Source organism: Thamnophis sirtalis, unplaced genomic scaffold, assembly GCF_051295495.1.
Source record: "Thamnophis sirtalis isolate CommonGarterSnake01/CBP01778 unplaced genomic scaffold, rThaSir2_p1.2 scaffold_2, whole genome shotgun sequence".
Taxonomy (NCBI): Eukaryota; Metazoa; Chordata; class Lepidosauria; order Squamata; family Natricidae; genus Thamnophis; species Thamnophis sirtalis.
The window spans coordinates 138277834-138299512 of NW_028261382.1; the positions used below are offsets into that span (position 1 = coordinate 138277834).

General features: G+C 39.5%; 1 protein-coding gene across 1 annotated transcript in view; it reads left to right on the plus strand.

Annotated features, from left to right (window-relative positions):
- Nucleotides 1–21679, plus strand: part of TOX (thymocyte selection associated high mobility group box) — a 233444-nt gene that overhangs the window by 188558 nt on the left and 23207 nt on the right. Inside the window, exon 5 of the mRNA XM_087707035.1 lies at nt 8159–8389. Coding sequence (XP_087563161.1) covers nt 8159–8389 — 231 coding nt within the window. The remainder of the gene's footprint in view (nt 1–8158; nt 8390–21679) is intronic.

Consider the following 21679-nt stretch of genomic DNA (forward strand, 5'->3'; position numbering starts at 1 on the left):
ATTAGCTTGTATTACGGGCTGTCCCATGCATTTTTATTATCCTTCATTCCACAAGACATCATTTTTATATTTGCATTTGTATAATTCCACCTACTCCTGTAACACCTTGTAACAGAATTCTTTTCATTCTATTCCAACCAGTTTTCATATACTTTTCACATCATGGCCCCACTTTTGCTTGGAGTGGCTACTAGCTAATTATGCTTCCACTATCTTATCTTTCCAAAATAGCAATAGCAATAGCAGTTAGACTTATATACCGCTTCATAGGGCTTTCAGCCCTCTCTAAGCGGTTTACAGAGTCAGCATATCACCCCCACAGTCTGGGTCCTCATTTCACCCACCTTGGAAGGATGGAAGGCTGAGTCAACCTTGAGCCGGTGAGATTAGAACCGCTGAACTGCAGATAACAGTCAACTGCAGATAACAGTCAGTACTGCACCCTAACAACTGCGCCACCTCGGCTTCTCATAAAGTATACATGCCCTTGGTGAGGGTTCTCACAATCTATACTATGGGTGTCAAACTCGCCACGTCAAGTTACCGTCACATTATGTATCGCAACATTTTCTCTTCATGGAGCTGAGGTGGGCATGGCCTGCGTGTGACACATCCAGCCTGTGGACTGCCAGTTTGACACCCCGATCTATACTGTCTTTCTGATGTTGGGGAAAGGACATAAATAATTACTGTAGGTCCACTTTCTGGCCATCAAGATATGTGGCTATAGGATTCAGCCCTTTCTTATAATAAATTGCACAAAAGATTAACAAAATCAAACTTTATTTATAAAAAATAAACCATAAACCATTTTTATTCTTTTCGACTTTATTAATATGCTATAATTCACTATTGAAGAAGGTAAATGCAGACCTGTTGAAATCACGGGCAAACAGCAGCTTTAAAAGAAAAATAAAATACAATAGAACCATTGGTCATGAATGCTTCTGACCACGATCAAATCAAGTTCTGACCAAAAAAAAATCACATTTTTTTTCGCGGCCCATTTCCCCTTGTGCATCATTTTTTTGGGGTAAGCGCCAAATTTCCAAAATTAGGTTCGGGCCATGACCAAATCGGTTTGCAACCAAAGGTATGGAATGAATTATGGTTGTGACCAGAGATTCTACTGTAATAATAATAATAAAGCAATGTTACTAGTATACCACAGGAAAGTTCTAGTCTGCTACAAATAATAAAGAAATACATGGTAAAGAGATTTGAGTAGGTTATTAAAATTTGAATTGGCAAAGCTTTTATCTCTTCGTGCACAGTCTGCACTATGCATAGAAAGCTGAAGTATACATAATTATAGACCTTGCATATATAAATAAAAGAGATGATATTTGCATAGTACAGAGCAATAAACACCAAAGTTTTACAGCATATTTTTTCTTTTTCTTCAGATATAGTATATAAAGCAACTATCACTCTGATTCACTTTTCCTAGATTTTCTTTTTTTCCAGAAAATTCTAGTCTTTAGTATGAGCTTTAGGGAATCGGTTATCTCCTCTTTTCTCAGTTTCAACTGAGCAATGGTTGCCTTGATTTAAAAATAACAAAAAGCTGTTTTTTATCCCCTCAAATAAAAGAGAGAGGAGCATCTCTCTTTGTACTTAACTAGAATCAACTCTCTCTTATGAAAAAAGACATTCTCTATTTGTATTTGTATGCTTATTGGCTCTGAATGTCAGACTTGTAGCATATTTAATCAATTTAATTTAAAATCAGATATTTTTTCAAGTATTACCCTCAGCACTCCAGCCAAATCAAATCAGGCATTCCCCCCTCCCCCAACCCACTTCTGATTTAGTTTAGATAAATCTAAATTTATCAATAAGCAACTGATATTTCTGAACAATTGTTTCTGAATACCTTAAAAGTTGTCTAATATCTACTTTCTAATTTTCCTCAACTTAGATTTGACCTCTTAAATATTCCAAGTACTGCCTTGCAAAACAATTCATTATTTTGGTTCATTGAACATGCATATTCTGGTAATGCTATTTATAATTGTGACATGCTAGACACATGATATTTTCACAAATCTGTATTCTTAACTAGATGGATGGCTTTCTCTTTCATGGGTATTTAAATTTCATATATGAAAGGATTTCATGGAATTTAGAGAACAGGGTATGAGAGGATTGTCAACAGCAAATGTTAACTAAGTGAAATATGATCACTAAAGCTTTGCTGTGTTTTTTGTTTTTTGTAGCAGAAAACTTAACAGTTTACTTTATTTTAAGTAGAATTTTATGTTGTTTGCTCAGTCTGTTATGCAGATGGTACTTGAATTAAAATCTGTTTAATCTATGTTCAATAAAACAGCTCTCCTACCTTCCATTTAAATCCTGGAATTATTGCTGTTTATTTTAAATATGCGTTTAGGTATTACTTAGCTTCTCAGGGAGGATTTAGATATCATCATTACATCTTTTTTGATAGTCTTAAATCCTCATCTATCTATACTTGTGATCTATTATTTGTGAATCATAGCTAATACAGATTTTTAGAGTGAGTGACTTGTGCTGTCTTGTGATAAATAAGTTAAATACATCACTATAATTAAGCAATGAGGCCTGACAGGAGGTGGATTACCACAAGCTAACTATACCTCCAGGGATTTTGAAGTAGAAGTCTGTGCTTAGCAAAATAAGAATGAGAATTTTTAAACAATTTCCCATCTGTCTCCATTTTGATGGCTAGCAGCAAAATCTGTATAACTGCTGATTGGTTAGAAGCATAAGATTCCAAAATCACCCTCTTCATTTCCAAGTTATTAATGTGAAATTAGTTTTAACTTCCTTGTTTGAAAAAAAAAATCCAGTGAAACATTCATCCTGTCTCAGAGAGAGCAGTTTTCCTATCTAATCTTCTGTGTATGCCAGTAGTTACTTGGTAAGTATCTATTCTAAGTAGCTGAATAATGGTTAGCTAAAAATGTATAAAAATTTGGGTTTCCACCTTTGTGCTGCAAGTTTATTATCTTGATCCTAAAGGATAAACATGGTTGTTCTGATGTTAATAAAAAGTGAAAAGACTACACTTTGAAAGAAAAAGAACATTCTACGTCATAAGCATTCCAGTGCTGAATAAAGCCATAATAAATTTAACATTGCAGATTTCTTAATTTATGTTTCAATAACGTAAGACAATCATGCATATAGTTTAAGGATCTTATAAACAGATGTTTAATGCTTTCAGAGTCTACACATCCAAGAGACGGATAATGCTGACTTTCTGCACTAATGCTACAAGTACTAAGTTCCTGATGTTTAGGTGATCACATTGTATATGGCAGTCTTATTAGGTAGTAAGGAATTTTAATTTTGCCTTTGAGTGTGAGAGAAATACTATGTCAACCCTGAAGCTGACCTGACAGTAACCATTTTGAGGCTTTAGTATTGCCACACTGGAGCTGAGGGATAGGGAGGGGGAAATAGAGATATATGGGGTTTTGTAGCCAAAACAAAATACTTTGCCCTGGGAACCAAGGACATTTCCACACTGGTCGGAGAGAGGAGTGAGGTTAATAGGCAATGGGACAGCACCTTGATTGGGCCATGTGACTGATTGTTTGAGGGGAAACTTTTAATTAGGTAAAAACTGTGGGAATATTCAGTTTTAACCAGCCTGTGCCAATATGATATGCCAAATAAACCTATTCTTTGAGGAACCTGCCTTGGAATTCTGTTTGCTATGGCCATATTACTTGGAACCCTGACAATGATCTATTGTAACAAAAATGCCAATTTGCATAAGAAAAAGTTCTTACTAAATATAAGAAGAACCATGGAATATTTTATTATTATAGTTGTTTGAGGTGATACCCAAAGAACTACTATTATTTTATTCTTATACATAAAAAAATGTTAACAAAAAATTTCAGTAGGTTATATGTTTGAGTTCTACTTTCATAAATACTATTCAGAGTGAAAACTGACTGGCGTTGCATATACCACTGCTCGTATTCTCAAGCTTGATTGTTCATTAACTGATGAACACTGGTGCAGTGTTAAAAAAATAAACAGCCCTGTAGCCTCACGTAAACTTCCTCTTTCAATCCCAAATTCCAGAATACAGTGGTTCTCAGTTTATGACCACTGTTGAAATTGGAATTTTGGTTGTAACTCATGATGCTCATAAATTGAGACACTCATGTTTATGACCAGACCATGTTAAAGTATCCAATTTTACAACAGTTTTATAGTGGTTGTTAAGTGATTTAAGTTGTAAGTCCAAATCTATTCTCCCAAATTGGTGTTTTTGCCGGAAACTGATAAAAAAAATGTTGCAAATCATGCTCACATAACCAGAGGATGTTACAACCAGTGGAAAATGTGAGCCACTTGCCAAGCATCCAAAATGTGGTCATGTGACTCCAGGAAGTTAACACATTTTCCGACAGCTGGAAGTCATAAAACACCCTTTCTAGGGCCATTGTAAAGGGCCAACCAGTTGTTAAAGGGCTGATTCTAATTCAAATATTACCTGTTTATTATTTTATTCTTGAACTAAAGAAAAGCCTAAAGTTCTTTTAAATATTAGCAGCGTATAGACATGTCTTAACTTAGTTCATGAAAAGATTATGCTAATTATCATACCAGCAGAGATACAGACTTCTTCTTTAAAAAGTGCAACACAATATGACATCGTTCCTAAGGACTGAAAAGAAATAACCCTGTAAGGGACATATATTGCATAGACTGTAGCTGAAGATTATGCTATATTTCCCCAAGAGAATCATAAGCCAACTAACCAGAATCCTTTACAGCAAGCAAAAATTACTCTCCCACATCATCTCTACCCTGAAACTCCAAGAGCATAAAGATTTCACCAGGCCCTGGCAACAATCTTATTCTATAAATCTCACCTCCTTGAAGAAAAAGAAAATAAATTGTTCCACACATCTATGAGTTTCACTCAGTATAACAGTTTCAGAGATTTCCCACAGCATTATAAACTTACTAGTTGCTCTGTTAACCAGTTAGAACACTCCAATTCTTGCATGAGACGTATTATCTTGCTACACTAAACCCCCACAAAATATAAACTCTGTGAGGGCTATACAGTAATTTTTCCTTGCTTGAGACTTAAGTAGCTTTAGAATAAGAAATAAAATTTAGACATACAGCTATCATCAAACTAACATCAAGAACAATACAAAACTACAGATTCACCATACTTCAAATGCATTAAGATGCATGAATGCCTCATATAGATATAACACTGAATCGGATTTCTACACTGAATACTGTTGCCAACAAACTGAAACCATATTCAGCAATTAAAAAAAAGTACTCTTATTCAACAAGCTCTGCAGGGCAAAATGAGACATCATCCAAGGTCTCATGAGCAGCAGCAATATGATCATTAAATAAACTGACACAGAAAGGGCAATTGTCATTATGAATCAGATGGATTATTCACGGAAACAGCTCTCCAAAACTATATTATATCCTCAGAACCCACAGCAATTTAATGGAAAGAATTACACAATCTGATGCACTTTCCAGAAGACATTCAAGACTATTTCTACAGAAAAATATCACAGGATCCTTCATAAGAATTTTGTACATTTTTTCAAAAAGAATGCAAACTAGGTCATCCCATTGACATTGTATTCATCACAGCAGCCATTTAACTTTTGTGGATCTTGTATTCAGATATTATGCTGCCAGCATTCATTGGTGTATAAGAAACACTAAGAATGCAAATGACCAGCTGTCTGCAAGGAGTATAAATCCTTCTATTCTCCACCATCTAGTTAGAACTGAAGAAGCTTCTTGGATGAGAAGCAAAATGTCTTAAAAGAAAAACAAGAAACTCCAGTTGCCTCTTGAAAAAACACCTTTGGGATAACCACTGAAATCATCATACCTTGTCCCTAAACTGTATGACTTATAATTCTTCCATACTACATTTTGGTCAGCAATAACACAGGGTTGCCAACATCTTCATGACTGACCCTGAAATCTCTCTTGTAGTTGAGATACATTGATGGCATTTTCATCATCATGAAGATTAACTACCGTATTTTCACCCATATAACCCGCGGGTTATATGCGGTTTTTACATGCACAGCGCCCCCCTGCGGGTTATATGCGTGGGCGGGGTATACGGAAAATATTTTACACGATCGGAGGCTTACACGATCGGAGGCTTGCTTCTTTCTCCGTTTCTTCCCCCACCCCGATCTCAGCTGTTTCCTTCTCCTTCGTTCCTTTCCTCTTCCCCAGCGTGCGCAGGCTTCTTTCTCCGTTTCTTCCCCCACCCCGATCTCAGCTGTTTCCTTCTCCTTCGTTCCTTTCCTCTTCCCCAGCGTGCGCAGGCTTCTTTCTCCGTTTCTTCCCCCACCCCGATCTCAGCTGTTTCCTTCTCCTTCGTTCCTTTCCTCTTCCCCAGCGTGCGCAGGCTTCTTTCTCCGTTTCTTCCTCCCCCATCTCAGCTGTTTCCCTTCTCTTTTACTCGTCGTGGGTTATATGCGTGGGCGGGTTATATGCGTGGGCGGGGTATACGGGAAATATTTTACACGATCCGGAAAACCCGCGGGTTATATGCGTGTGCGGGTTATTTGCGTGGGCGGGTTATATGGGTGAAAATACGGTAATCTCTAAAAATTCAGCAATGCTCCATCATCAGCCTTGATATTACAGTAAAACTACACAATGGACATATAAACATTGGACATTACACAGAAAAAACTCTCATGCACACCTAGGTGCTTCCTGCTGCCATCTAGAACATACCACCAAATATCCAGGCTTTACACTAAAACCATATTTGTTCTGACCTACTTGACATATATGTACAACTGATGGACTTAAGCCAAGCACACACTGTACAAGATCAATAGGCAAACCAATTGAGGCAGATCCATTTCTAGAGGGCATTTATTAAAAGACAAACCACAATAACAGAATAGAACAGTTTTCGTTGTTACCTAGTTACCAGCTTGAGTGCTTTATTGTATAAAAACTACAATCCATACTGCATAATGACACTGCGCTTCCTGAACAATATATAGCACATCCATACTTGAATATAAACAAGATATCTAACCTATCCAAACAAGAATCTAATGTCCAAGTGTTGTGAAATTAAGAAGTGTTTATCATGTCTTCTTACTTCTGGTTAGTGTTCATAGATGCAGTCTGCGTGTTTTCTGCCTTTTCCTATCTAGTAGCTGATTCAGTCCTCACACTGGATGTTGTAGATGACTCCTGTTCTTTCTTCTTGGCCTACTGGATCTTTTGATTTACTTAAGATGTTTTGGAAAAGCAACCCTAAGCAACATATATTCACTTCTATTGAAATTAATCATCATATTAATAAAAGAGTTTAGATAGAATGAAAACAGTTCAGTTTATTAAACTTGTATGCCGCCCTATTCCCAGAGGGACTCAGGGCGGCTAACAAACCAAATAGGGAAGGGGGCAACACAAAGAAAACAAACAAGACAAAACAAAATACAAAAAACAGATTAAAAAACTCATCAACAGCCACAACAATTCGAGTGGGGCTGGGAACTCATCAGCCCCAGGCCTGCCGGAACAGCCAGGTCTTAACAGCTTTGCGGAAAGCCTGAAGGGTGGTGAGGGTCCGAATCTCCACGGGGAGATCGTTCCAGAGGGCCGGAGCAGCCACAGAGAAGGCCCTCCCCCGGGGGGGGTCGACAGTCGACATTCGCTAGCTGATGGAATCCGGAGGAGGCCTAATCTGTGGGATCTAATTGGTCGTAGGGAGGTAATTGGCAGGAGGCGGTCTCTCAAGTACCCAGGTCCGATACCATGTAGGGCTTTAAAAGTAACGACTAGCACCTTGAAGCGCATCCGGAGTCCAATAGGCAGCCAGTGCAGCTCGTGGAGGATAGGCGTAACGTGGGTGTACCGAGATGCACCCACAATCGCTCGCGCGGCTGCATTCTGGACAAGCTGAAGTCTCCGAATGCTCTTCAAGGGCATATAACTTTATAAATGAATTTTATAAATAAAATAAAGTAAGAGGTTAATAATTTGGATTATAAAAGGGCTATAATTAAAGTTTAAGCTAAAAATGTCTAAATTCATATGATGGAAGAACAGAGATTTAGTTTGGTTTTCAATAATAATTGCAATAGTTTGTTTTATAATGTTTTTTTTTTCTTTTTGGTAGATCAATGGGGGAGAAAAAAGACCTGCATCTGACATGGGAAAGAAACCCAAAACTCCCAAGAAGAAGAAAAAGAAGGATCCTAATGAGCCACAAAAACCTGTTTCTGCCTATGCATTATTTTTCCGAGACACTCAAGCAGCTATTAAGGGCCAAAATCCAAATGCTACTTTTGGTGAAGTTTCTAAAATTGTAGCATCTATGTGGGATGGCTTGGGAGAAGAGCAAAAGCAGGTAAAGTGTTACATTGCTTTTGAAATTATTAGTTTATTTATCTGCTATTTTGGGAACATTTCTTTTTATCACTAAAACAAGTTCTTATTATGCCCATATATCCGAGAACCAAATTTCTTTTACACGTATTTACCTATTGTCTTCAGACTAGTGTTAAAGACTGGAAAAATTACATATGCATGATGTTACTAGATGGTCTAAGAATTTTCTTGTGAATTGGAATGCTTGCGTTGGAGATAACTGCTTTTTGCAAATTGTGAATATAATAGGCATCCAAATTTTTCAAAATCGACTTTGTTGAACCATGACTGCATACCATTCAAAACAGGAGCAGGATGATATTGTATTCCTATCAGAATAACAGCTGGAAGGGACCTTGGAGTTCTTCTTGTCCAACTTCCTGCTCAAACAGGATACTCTGTACCATTTCAGACAAATGGTTGTCCAGTCTCTTCTTCAAAGCCTCATTTTGGAGTACCCACAACTTCTAAAACTTCAAATTTATCCTTACATAGATAACCTATATACATTTGGTTCACTGTGGAAACAGAATGTTGAGCAGATTGAGTCTTCAAATATTCTTATGATATGCTTACACTCATTGATGTTTTGAAAATTAACATAGGTCCATGTCAAGAGTAGCATTGGTTTGCAGTATTCATTTCTAGGACTTTACATCTAAATTCCATATTACTGAACATCAGTGGTCTGTTAAAGATATATTTTTCAGATGTTTACTAACAGTTTTTGCAATTCCAATAGAATATGCTTTCTGGTTACTTTTCTCCTTTTGCATATTAATGCTTTTTGTGCATACATTTTAATAAAACAAACATGGATGAAGTTTTCCTACTTTTCATTTTGAGGTCATCCTTGTAATTTTTATTCTAATACTTCATTAATTTCTACCAAGTATAACTTCACTTACGGTAACATCAGTACTAATAGTAAGGTAATCAAAATAATTTCACCAATTTCAAATAATGCTTTTTTTTATCTATAGTGCCAGAGAATAATCATAATATTTTGAGATTTTCTAATAGTTGTAATGACTCAATATATTGTATTGGTTAGATTATATTTTGTAAATGACTTTGCTTAATAATACAGTATGGTAGCTGAATTATTGAACAAACAAAGCTGAACAAATTACATTATAATTTTTCACCCATTTGATTGTTACATTAAGAAAATGGCTTTATTGGATAATTGAGTTTTTGTCTTTTTTTAAAAAAAAAAATCAGGACAATTATGTTTAAAAATAGAGATAATGTTTTTAAAACCAAAAAAAGTGTTAAAAGAAGAAAAAATATCAACAAAATGAATGGTGTTAATGCAATGAAAATTAATTACATTTACAGAACAATTAAAGAGCCATGTGAGTGATCTGCACTTCAGTGCTATAATAAGAATGAATTAACCAAATGGCACCAGCATGTGGACAAATTTATCACAAATATTGTCAGGCAAATGCCTCTGACAGCATTTTTTTCAATTACAGGCTTGAAACTGTCATTGTTTGAGGAAGTTGCACTGCTATCTAATTGAAAAGAAAATAGGGTTTTCTCATAACAAAAGAAAGCTTTCAGAAAACACTCTGGATTCGGTTTAGCATTTTAGCTTTAGCATTAGATCTTCCCATACTATGTAGCAATCGAGAAGCAAGGAATATCCAGTATTTTCAGTTTTGGGGGAGTAGATCAGCGTCTTCCCAAGTGATGTTTAAAGTCTTTAAGTCATCTATGAACGTTCTTAGCCATATATTTCAAGGGCATCCTCTTGATCATTTGGCATCGGAAACTCATTGCCACATTGGGAGATTATTCTCCATGCAGAGTATATGATCTTCAAGTTACCTATGTTTCCTACGTTGCAACAATGTTATGTAATTTGGAGGAGGAACTCTTTTGCAGCACTTCTTCATTAGTAACATGGTTAAAATAGCAAAAATATAATAGGATTCCATTTAACAGCTGTAATATTATTGCTTCTTCTAAATATATACTACATATCAGATAAAAAATAATTAGCATCTTTGTCTTTTACCAACCTTGGAAGGATGGAAAACTGAGCCAACCTTGAGTAACTCAGGATCAAACTCCTAGCAATGAGCAGAGTCAGCATGCAATACTGTATTCTCACCACTGCCACCACAGCTCTACATTCATTGAGCACCCATTAATTCTTGATCATATCTTTGTTTTATTTTTCTCATGCATACTTTAGGTACTTTATTTCCACGTAATTCTACTATTACATTTCTTTTGATTTATCCAGTCCTCATTCACATGTAACAAAGTGGGCAGTAGCATGCTCTTAAACATAGCCATTATCAATTAATTCTGTGCAACTGCTATACTGCTCTTCTATCAGTATTTATATGCCTCATAACACTCCTTCCAGCATTCATTCACTTCAGTTCTTTACATTTAATTGCTTTTATTTTTATTTTCGCTGCTGGAAGCATCTTGCTTAGTTTTCTTCACACATTTTTCAAATCATTTTTTTCTTTCTGTCAAAATTGATCACAATGATTGTCTTTTTTTTAATCACTTTTTATGTCAACCACTCTTTGCTCTCCTTTGTTCTTTGTGAGTTTTTTTCTTTGTGCTTACACACTATAAAAAAAGTCCTTATCCTTATTTTGTAGAGCTTATTTTCCTACCCCCATCACCTCTATTAAAATGCATGGTTTTCATCAACGAAATCTTCTATAGAATGCTTTTTAGTAGGAAAAACTGTAGACCAGGTTATGACTTATTAATATTATAATAATAATCTATAATTACATTACTTCTTGCAACATAAAGTAAGTATTGATCAATTGGGGCTTAATATAGCATAAATGCAACCAAAGTCCAGTTTGACCCTAAGCAACTCACTGTATTCTGTATAAGCTAGGATCTCTAGAGACTACTTTTTACTATTGCTACCTTCACTTCACCTATCAGGGGGTATATGCAGTGTCCTGACACCCATTCTAAATATGACATGAAATAATTTGTCTCTTGTTTTATAGAATTTACACACAAATCATTGCAGACAGTTCTTTCAAGTGTTTGCCAGATATGTTTATGCTAATTGATGGAAACATCCAAGGGTTTCCCATTTTCCAGCTGTGTTTATTTCATTACTATGTCAGTTAATAAAGGAAATCACTACAGTTTGACAGTTTATCTTCTAAACTATAGAAAAACCAATGTGTAATGCATTAAAGAACGTGCAATAAAGCAAATATTAACATTTGCTACATATTTTTATGTGATTGAAACCTTAAAGCAAAATTCAAACAATGATCAATTCCCCATTAATTTAAACCAAGCAACATTGAGAGCTGTACTGGCACAGTAGTTAAAATGCAGTACTACAGGGTATTTCTGCTGACTGTCAGCTGCCTGCAATTTGGTGTTTCAAATCTCATCAGGCTCAAGGTTGATACAGCCTTCCATCCTTCTGAGGACAGTAAAATGAGGACCCACAGACTTCCGGTCTGGCGTCACGCCGGAACGAGCTGCTGACAGATCCTCTGTTCGGTTCGCCTGGTCTTTGCACGAGCGTAGCCGTAATAGGCAAGGTCCCTTCGAGGTGTGAAGACCTGTGGAGAGGGGAAGCCTCTGGGCAGTGGAGGGTGAAAGGCGATCTCCCCCCACGAAGCAAGAGGCTCCCTCAGAGTTCGTGCAAAAGAGGTCGGCTGATTAATGGCCGACCAGAAGACGTGACTGCCAGCCTCTAATAAGGAAGGGAGATACAGCAGCAGGGAACATAGCGGATCAAATGACGGTAATTACAAGAGCTGATTTAAAAGCCTAAATCTAAAAGATAAACAACTTAACTGCAATAAATACAGATACGTGTGTGGGCGCATTTATCTGCAGCGGCTAGTAAAGACAAACAGGAAATTTTTGAGAGAGCTGATTGATGGAGTAGATAGAGGAAGACTGAGGCTTTGGACTATTTAAATTTGAGGACTAACGGAGGACGAGACGGAGGAGAGAAAGACAGTCAGCTGGATCTGCCTGCCTGGGAAAAAGGGAAAAAGCTTAAGCACAAGGGTTTGAACCAACTCTAAATTACTAAGTACGCGGTGTCATATTACAGCCAGAGACAGCAGAAGGATAACATTACACTGACAACAGGAAGAGAGTGATGGGTGAGTTCTAAACACTTCCTGGCCTCTCCTGCACCCTGTCGTATCACGCTGAAACGTTTCTTTTCCTGACTAGTAGACGTCTCCCAGGCTCTATAAAATTAACTGAGCCTATATTTCACAGCCCTGCTCCAGCTTAATTACCTTGTATGTACCCCGGGCTCTGTATAATTACTCAAATAGCATTCAGAAGGTACTAGAATTTTTTTTTAGAATTTTTAGAATTTTATTAGTATTTGTAGGCCGCCCTTTTCCCTGAGGGGACTCAGGGCGGCTCACACAAAACTGGGAAGGGGGAATACAAACATTAAGACAGAAACATGTAATAAAATAGTAAGCAACATACATTCATCATTAGGGAGGGGTAACTATCCTAACCCCAGGCCTGACGGGCGAGCCAGTTCTTCAAGGCTATGCGGAAGGCTTGGACGGTGGAGAGGGTACGAATCTCCACGGGGAGCTCGTTCCAAAGGGTCGGGGCTACTGCTGAGAAGGCCCTCCTCCTTGTAGTTGCCAGCCGACACTGGCTGGCCGATGGAATACGGAGGAGGCCTAATCTATGGGATCTTATCGGTCGCAGGGATGTAATTGGCAGAAGGCGGTCTCTCAAGTATCCAGATCCACCGCCATGTAGGGCTTTATGGGTGATTAATAGCACCTTGAAGCGCATCCGGAGATCGACAGGTAGCCAGCGCAGCTCGCGGAGGATAGGTGTTATGCGGGTGAATCGGGGTGCACCCGCAATCACTCGCGCGGCTGCATTCTGCACTAGCTGAAGTCGCCGGATGCTCCTCAAGGGCAGCCCCATGTAGAACACATTGCAGTATTCCAGCCTAGAGGTCACAAGGGCCCGAGTGACTGTTGTGAGAGCCTCCCGATTCAGGTAGGGTCGCAACTGGCGCACCAGGCGAACCTGGGCGAATGCCCCCCTGGTCACAGCCGTTAAGTGGTGGTCAAATGACAGCTGTGGATCCAGGAGGACTCCCAAGTTGCGAACCCTCTCTGAGGGGTATAAAATTTGACCCCCCAGCCTGAGTGGTGGAATAGTAGCCAAATCTTTGGGAGGAAAACACAACAGCCACTCGGTCTTTTCTGGGTTGAGCACAAGCTTGTTAACCCTCATCCAGTCCATAACGGCCTCAAGGCCCCGGCTCATCACGTCTACCGCTTCATTGAGTTGGCACGGGGCGGACAGATACAATTGAGTATCGTCCGCATATTCATGGTATCTAATCCCGTGCCTGCGGATGATCTCTCCCAGCGGTTTCATGTAGATGTTGAATAGTAGGGGGGATAAGACCGAGCCCTGAGGCACCCCATAATTTAGGGGCCTAGGGGATGATCTCTGCCCCCCCACTAACACCGACTGTGACCTGTCCGAGAGGTACTAGACTTACACCTTAAAGGGGAAGAGCTGAATCAAAGCAAATGGCAACAAAAACAGTAACTTTAATTAAAGGGAGTAAAAAGCAAACTCCCCTATCTATCCCGGTGAGGGAAAAGTCCCCTGAGGGCAGGCAAACGGGAGATAAGGCAGCCCCAACCCTACAAGACCAGGTGGTAACAATGGACTCCCTACAAGAGACAATATTGAAGATGGGTGAAAGTGTCACTAAAGGCCTGGAGGGAGTAAAGAATGAAATGCATGAAGTAAGAAACAATATGGGAAAAATTGAGGAACGTATAGGAGTAATACAAACAGCGCTGCTGAAAAATGAGCAGGAAATTCAAAATGTTAAGGGGAGAACGGAAATAGCGGAAAAAAGGATAGACAAAGTGGAGGACAATCTGGAATCTATAAACTCAAGCCTGGAGGAGGCCATCCTCCAACTAGAATTAGAGCGATCAGCATATTATTTAAGACTACAAAACGTGGAGGAAGCAAAAGATGAAAACCTCCGGAAGCTGATAGGAGAAATCCTGGGATTAGTCCTCGACAGGCCGAAAAAAGAGGTTATTAACGAACTGGACGAAGCCTATAGAGTCAATACAGGCTTCGCGAGATGCCACCGGCTTCCGAGGGAGATCCATGTGAGGGTGTTGAGAAGGCAGCTGAGAGAGGACATTCTAAGTACAATAAGAGGGGACTCTCTAACATGCAAGGGTAAAGAAATTCTCATCTTAAAACAGACTCCACGGAGAGTCAGAGAGAAGAGAAGGAAATACAATTTCCTCTCCACACGTTTAAACAGAGACAGAATCCAGTTCAGATGGCTCCTTCCAGAAGGAATGTTGATAACATGGAGGGAAAAGAAATACCGGATAGATACCTTGGCGAAAGCTCAAGAATTCCAGGAACTTTTACTAGCAGACGATGAGAGGTTTAATAAAGAAGGACTTTTAAGACAGGAGGACACTATAATTGAAACTCAACCAGAGGGGCGGGGGCCGGGAGAGGCCAGAGAACGAGAGAGATATGGCAGAGAAGATTCGAGAGCAAGGTCACCCATCGAGACACGATCTAAAGGCGCCCTCAAAGCGAATAACGTGTAATGGAATTGAAGAATGGGAAACAAATGTGCTATCAGCAAATGTAAATGGTCTTAACATAACTTCCAAAAGAAAACATGTACTGTTGGATCTAGTGAAACAAAAGTTAGATGTAATCTGTCTTCAGGAAACCCACATTAAAGAAAAGTACAATAACCTGTTGGTCTGTCCAAAACTAGGTAAAACATTCTGCTCGTCAGCACAAACCAGAAAAAGAGGAATTGTGATGTATATAAAAGAATGGTTGAACCCCAAATTAATACATGCAGACAAAGACGGTAGGGTATTAATGGTGGAGATAACTAATGGTGGGGAAAAAATTTTACTAGTTGGAATCTATGCCCCAAATCAAAAACAAGAGAGATTTTATATTAATCTATATGAGGATAAATGAAATAGAGTGGCAAAATATATGTATTCTAGGGGATTTCAACGCTATAGCAGACGGTAAGATGGACTATAAGGGTACACACAAGAAAAGCACAAGAAGGAAACTACCGTCTGCCTATGTAAATATGGTGAAGGAATTAGATCTTTATGATGTCTGGCGAACAATGAATGACAAGATGCAACAGTACACATTTTACTCCCATCCACATAATTCATGGTCCCGTATCGACATGGTTTGGTCAAACTCGGAGCTACTCATGGATACTGTAAATATTGAAATAACAACCAACAAGTGGGCCGACCATCACCGAGTCTTATGGCAATGGAAAGGGAAGGCAAGGATAAAAGCTAGGTGGACATTAAACCAGAACATACTACAAGAGAAACAATTTGTACAACAAATAGAAAAGGAATTGGGCTACTTCTTTAAAGAAAACTGTAAAGAGCAGACCTCAATACAAAATGTTTGGGACACGATGAAGGCAGTTGTGAGGGGAACATCTATAGCCTATATAATAAGAAGAAACAAAGTGCACAGGGAAAAACTTAATACACTGAACAAAGAATTAAGAGAGACGGAACTGCTGACCCAGAAAGAGCCAGAAAACAGTAGACACAGGGAAAAAGGAGAGTTAATTAAACACCAAATAAATTTGATCTCTCAAAAGGAAATAGCACAAAACATTAAGAGAATGAAGCAGAATTATTTTGAACATGCAAATAAAACTGGGAGATGGTTGGCCCACAAAATAAGAAAGGAGAAGGTCAAAAGAATTATTAAACAATTGTGTGACGAGGAGGGGAATTTGAAACAAGAAATAGGAGAAAAGAAAAAGATAGTACAGAACTATTATAGGAAACTATATAAACAAGACGAAATTAATGAACAAGACATTAGAAAATACCTTATAAAGCAGAAGCTTCCAGTCTTGTCGGAGGAGATGAGAGAGATGCTCGATAAAGAAATCACACAAGAAGAACTGAAAAAGGCCATTCAAAAACAAAAAAACAATAAAACACCTGGGCCGGATGGGCTTCCGTCGGAAATATATAAAAAACTTCAAAATACCATAGAAGACAAATTATTAGAACTATGTAATGAGGCACTACAAAATGGTAGGGTCCCAAAATCATGGGGGGAAGCTTACATCACCCTAATACCAAAAGAAGAGGCGGACAGTAGCAAGGTCCAAAATTATAGACCCATATCCCTGTTAAATGCAGATTATAAAATTTTTGTATCAATATTGGCGGAAAGACTAAAAATAATATTAAATCAAAGTATCCATTCGGATCAAAACGGCTTTCTCCCAAAAAGACATATTAGAAACAATACAAGAATAATAATTGATACCCTGGAATTATATCAAACAAGATCTGAGAAATAACTCGCATTAATCTTTGTCGACGCCCAGAAAGCCTTTGATAACCTAGATTGGAACTTTCTAATCACTCAACTAAAAATGATGAAATTTGGCGACAAATTCATTAAGATTACAGAATCTATATATTCACGGCAATCTGCAAATATCATAGTCAACGGGGAACTAACGGAGAGGATACAAATTGGAAAGGGTGTTAGACAAGGGTGCCCGCTCTCCCCACTACTATTTATTATGTCACTAGAGGTCCTTTTAAATCGGATAAGATCAAATCAAGAAATTAGGGGCTTGACCATAAAAAAAGAACAATATAAAGTACAGGCCTTCACGGATGACATGGTCTTTATCGTGGAAGACCCCTTACTTTCAGGACCGAATTTGATGAAGGACATTGAGAACTTTGGGTGTGTGGCCGGTTTAAAAATAAACAAGGAAAAAACAAAAATGATTATAAAAAATTTCCCCAAAAACCAGATTGGAGAACTAGAGAAAACAATGGAATTAAAGGTAACTAAAAAAATTAAGTATTTAGGGATCTGGCTGTCTGCGAAATGCTCTTCCATAAAAGAAGACAACTATGATAAGTTGTTACAGAATACTCAAAAGGACTTAAAAACCTGGTCAAAACTACAACTATCACTGATGGGAAGAGTCGCAGTAATTAAAATGAATGTTTTGCCAAAAATCCTCTACCTATTTCAAACGGCACCGGTCAAGCTAGGGGAAAAATTTTATAATGATTTGGACAAAATGATTCGAAACTTTATATGGAATGGTAAAAAGCCCAGAATAAAATATATGCACCTGCAGGATAAAAGAACTCAAGGGGGAATGGGCTTACCGGAATGGAAAACATATCATCAAGCAGCAACAACTATGTGGATAAAAGAATGGGTAATGTTAGCTAATAAAAGAATCTTAACAATAGAGGGCCACGACCTGCAATACGGGTGGCACAACTACTTATGGTGCGAGGGAAATAAAATCCACAATTATTTTAGTAGTCACCATTTAAGGGGGGTATTGATTAAGGACTGGCTCGAAATTAGAAGGAGATACTACACGCAACTACCTAAATGGATATCTCCGACGGAAGCCCTGATATACCCGAATTTGATAAATTTGGATAAAATTGTTACCTACCAACAGTTGCTAGACGACCAAAACAAACTAAACCCCAGGGAAAATTTGGCTGATAAGGGAATAAACATCGATTGGTGGCCATATCTTCAAATTCAAAACAAACACAAATTCGATCTAGCACAACCCGGCTTCCAGAACAAGAACCAGGGATTAGATAAAATTTTAATTGGACCAGATGAGAAATTAATTTCAAAAATATACAACTGCTTACTGATTCGAAAAACGGAAGCAGAAAGAGTAAAAGAAGTCATGGTAACCTGGGCCCAAAACATCGGCCACACAATAGACCTAGACGACTGGGAAAGAGTCTGGGAATGGAACCTAAAATTGACAAAATCGACGGCCTATAAAGAAAATATATATAAAATGTTCTACCGCTGGCATCTTCCACTGACAAGACTGGCGAAAATGTCTTCAAAAGTTTCGGCCATATGCTGGAAATGTAAAACAGTGCTGGGCACGTACTACCATATGTGGTGGACGTGTCCGGTAGCCAAAGCATATTGGAAGCAAATATAGGATGGCTGAATGGAATCTTGTCAATTAAACTATGTCTTAAGCCGGAAACTTTCTTATTAGGGATAATAGATCAAAAAATTTGCAAATCTAACCAATACCTCCTAGTCCATATTCTGACAGCGTCAAGGATTGTTTACGCACAGTGCTGGAAGAGTGAAAATGCCCCCACCAACACTATGGTAATGAATAAAATTTTAGAACTAGCAGAAATGAACAGATTGACGATGCGAATTAATGACAAAGAAGATACAGACTTCTATACAGTCTGGGAGAAGCTGTACAAATGGCTTGATGAGTCAGTGAAGACTTAGACACAAAAAGAGATAGCTGACTAACCTAATACGATTAAACCAATAACTCAAATGAACAATACACAACAACTGAGAGATAAGCGAAAGGAGAAATGTATTAGGGGTGAGAATCCGGTTCCACCACAAAACCGCGATGCCCTTATCCGCGCCGACATAAGTGCGGAGGCAAATCCGCGGCGTCCGAAGCGCTAATAAAAAAACGACCCTACCGCCGCGACAACAGCGCGGTGACAGAAGGGCGTTCTACATGCTTCGTTCTTTGCCTCCAAAGGTAGCCCTCCTCCTCCAGCTGACAGCGGCAGCGGGCACGGGGCAAAGCGGGCTGCCCAGCAGCAGCAGCCCGCGGGAAGGGTCCAGCACAGCCGCGGGGGGCATCAGGAAGCGGAGGAGGACGTGGCAGCGGCGGCGGCTGAGGCTCTCCCGGGCCGGCGAAGCGGGCTTGCCCGGCGGAGGCAGGCTGCCCTCTTCTTCCTCAACATCATCTCCTTGGACGGGCGGCCTCCGCCGCCGGCGCCTCCCCCGGAGGAAGAGGCAGGGCGGGCGGCGGCGGCTGAGGCTCTCCCGGGGCCGGCGAAGCGGGCTTGCCCGGTGGCGGCGGCCGCCCATCCAAGGAGATGTTGTTGAGGAAGAAGAGGGCAGCCTGCCTCTGCCGGGCAAGCCCGCTTCGCCGGCCCCGGGAGAGCCTCAGCCGCTGCCGCTGCTGCGTCCTCCTCCGCCGCCAGCGTCGGCGGCCCTGCTCGGGGCCCCCACGGGCTTCCTGCTGCCCTCCGCGGCTGAGCTGGACCCTTCCCGCGGGCTGCTGCTGCTGGGCAGCCCGCTTTGCCCCGTGCCTGCTGCCGCTGTCAGCTGGAGGAGGAGGGCTACCTTTGGAGGCAAAGAACGAAGCATGTAGAACGCCCTTCTGTCACCGCGCTGTTGTCCCCGCGGTGATGACGCGCGATGATGACGTCGCGACTTTAGTGACGCGATTTAATCTCCGCTATTTTGCGTAGCGCGGTTTTGTCGTGCCACGGAGAATCCACCGTTGAGCAATTTTGTTACACTACAATGTTGGGAAAACTTAAAAAAGCTGATAGGAAATCCGCTATAATTACCTGCATGAAATTAGCGATTAAACTTCATTTTAGATGAGGCGAGAGGATTTATAGCAAGGAAAGGAAACGAGAACCAGGTTGTCCTCAGCAGAGGAAAATATGCAAATGTAACAAAGGTTAGAAGGGAGGGAAGGAGGACAGTAGGGAAGTCAGGATGGAGAGGAGAAAGGAGAGGAATAGGAAAGGCAGAAGAAGGGGGGAAGGATAAAGAGGAGGAAGAGAAAGAAGAGAAGGGAAAGAAGGTGGGAAGAAAGAAGGAGAGAAGAAAGAGAAGAAACTGGGGGAGGAAGGAGGGAGGGAAGAAGAGAGGGTGGGAAAGAGGGAGGGAAAGAAAGAGAGAAGGAGTGTTGGAAGGAAGGAAGGAGGGAGGAAAGGAGGGAGATTAAGAGAAAAGAAAGGAGAAGGGAAAGAGGAAGGGAGGGAGGGAAGGTATGTGAGAAGGAGGGAGGATTGAGGGAGGGAAAGGAGGGGGAAGGAAAGGAGGAAAGGAGAAAAGAAAGGAGGGAAGGCAGGGGAGAAGGAAGTAAGGGGGGAGGGAAGAAAAGGGTATGGAAAAGAAGAAATGAGGGAAGAGAAGAGGGAGGGAAGGAATAAGATACCTAACCTTTGATGTCTATAATGATTTGATAGTATGGGAATATCTTGAAATGTAGTTGTATTGTTTTTTACAAGTTATGGATGTTGTATTTTCTTTTTACCAATAAAATCTTTTTAAAAAATTTTTAAAAAAAATGAGGACCCACAATGTTGGGGGAAATATGCTGATTCTGTAAAATGCTTACAGAGAGCTCCAAAGCACCATGAAGTGGTATATAAAGTCTAAATGCTATTGCTATCTGCCAGCTAAGTTATTCCGTTTAGCCATTATTATTATTTGCTAGTGAATTAAGAATTAATTGTATATAGTAGGTCTACCATGATTGATTGGTGGGCAGGCTCAGTGTGAACAATGTGATGAGAATGCATCTGTGGGTGGATAAAAGATCAGCATGGATTGTTTCTTGTATAAGTGGAATATTGTTGGAATCTGTTGTGTGTCCCAGCTTTAATTTCTGAAAATATACAAATTATATAAGGCCTTTAGTTCCCCCTTTATTCCTACATTTATATTCATGTGAGGCTCTGAATATTTTTTTCATAGAAACTAAGGGTTATTGACCTTGTGCAATTTTCCTCTTTTTTTTCTGTCCTCCGTGCACTGCCTTCATAGTAGGCCCTTTTACACCCATTTGTTTGTAACAAATTTTCTTTAGGTTCCCCCCCTCCCCCACTAGGTGTGCTTTTTCATTATGGACACATAGTGACAAGATTTAAAAGCAAATCTTTCTTTAATTTTAAAAAAATATTCTATTACACTATGTTCTTAAAGGTGTTGTGACGGATTCATTTTACTTTTTTGTAGCTGAAAACTTTCTTTAAAAAAAAATCAGAATCAGATGTAAATGTATTAAATGCAACTTAAGTTGAAGACCCAGTGCAGCTATAATAGCAAAAGCAACTTAGAAACAAATTGTCCTTGTTTATGTTATTGTGAATGGCTTTGATGTCACACAGAGCTCAGTACATCAGGTAGTTTTCTTGAAAATGGAATCCCATGCCCACACAAAACGTGCTGCACAAAGTTCACATCTGTAACAACATCAATCTTAGCTGAGTCCTAGCCAGTACTAGCTGATCTCAGTACATGTGAATTTGAATGTGCATGTTTATTTAATCCTTGTCCTTGGTTAAGGTAGCAGAAAGGCAGGGTTATGTACCTCAGGAAAGATTTGTTATCATCAGATAAGGCACTCCAGAGAATGGTTGGAATGCTG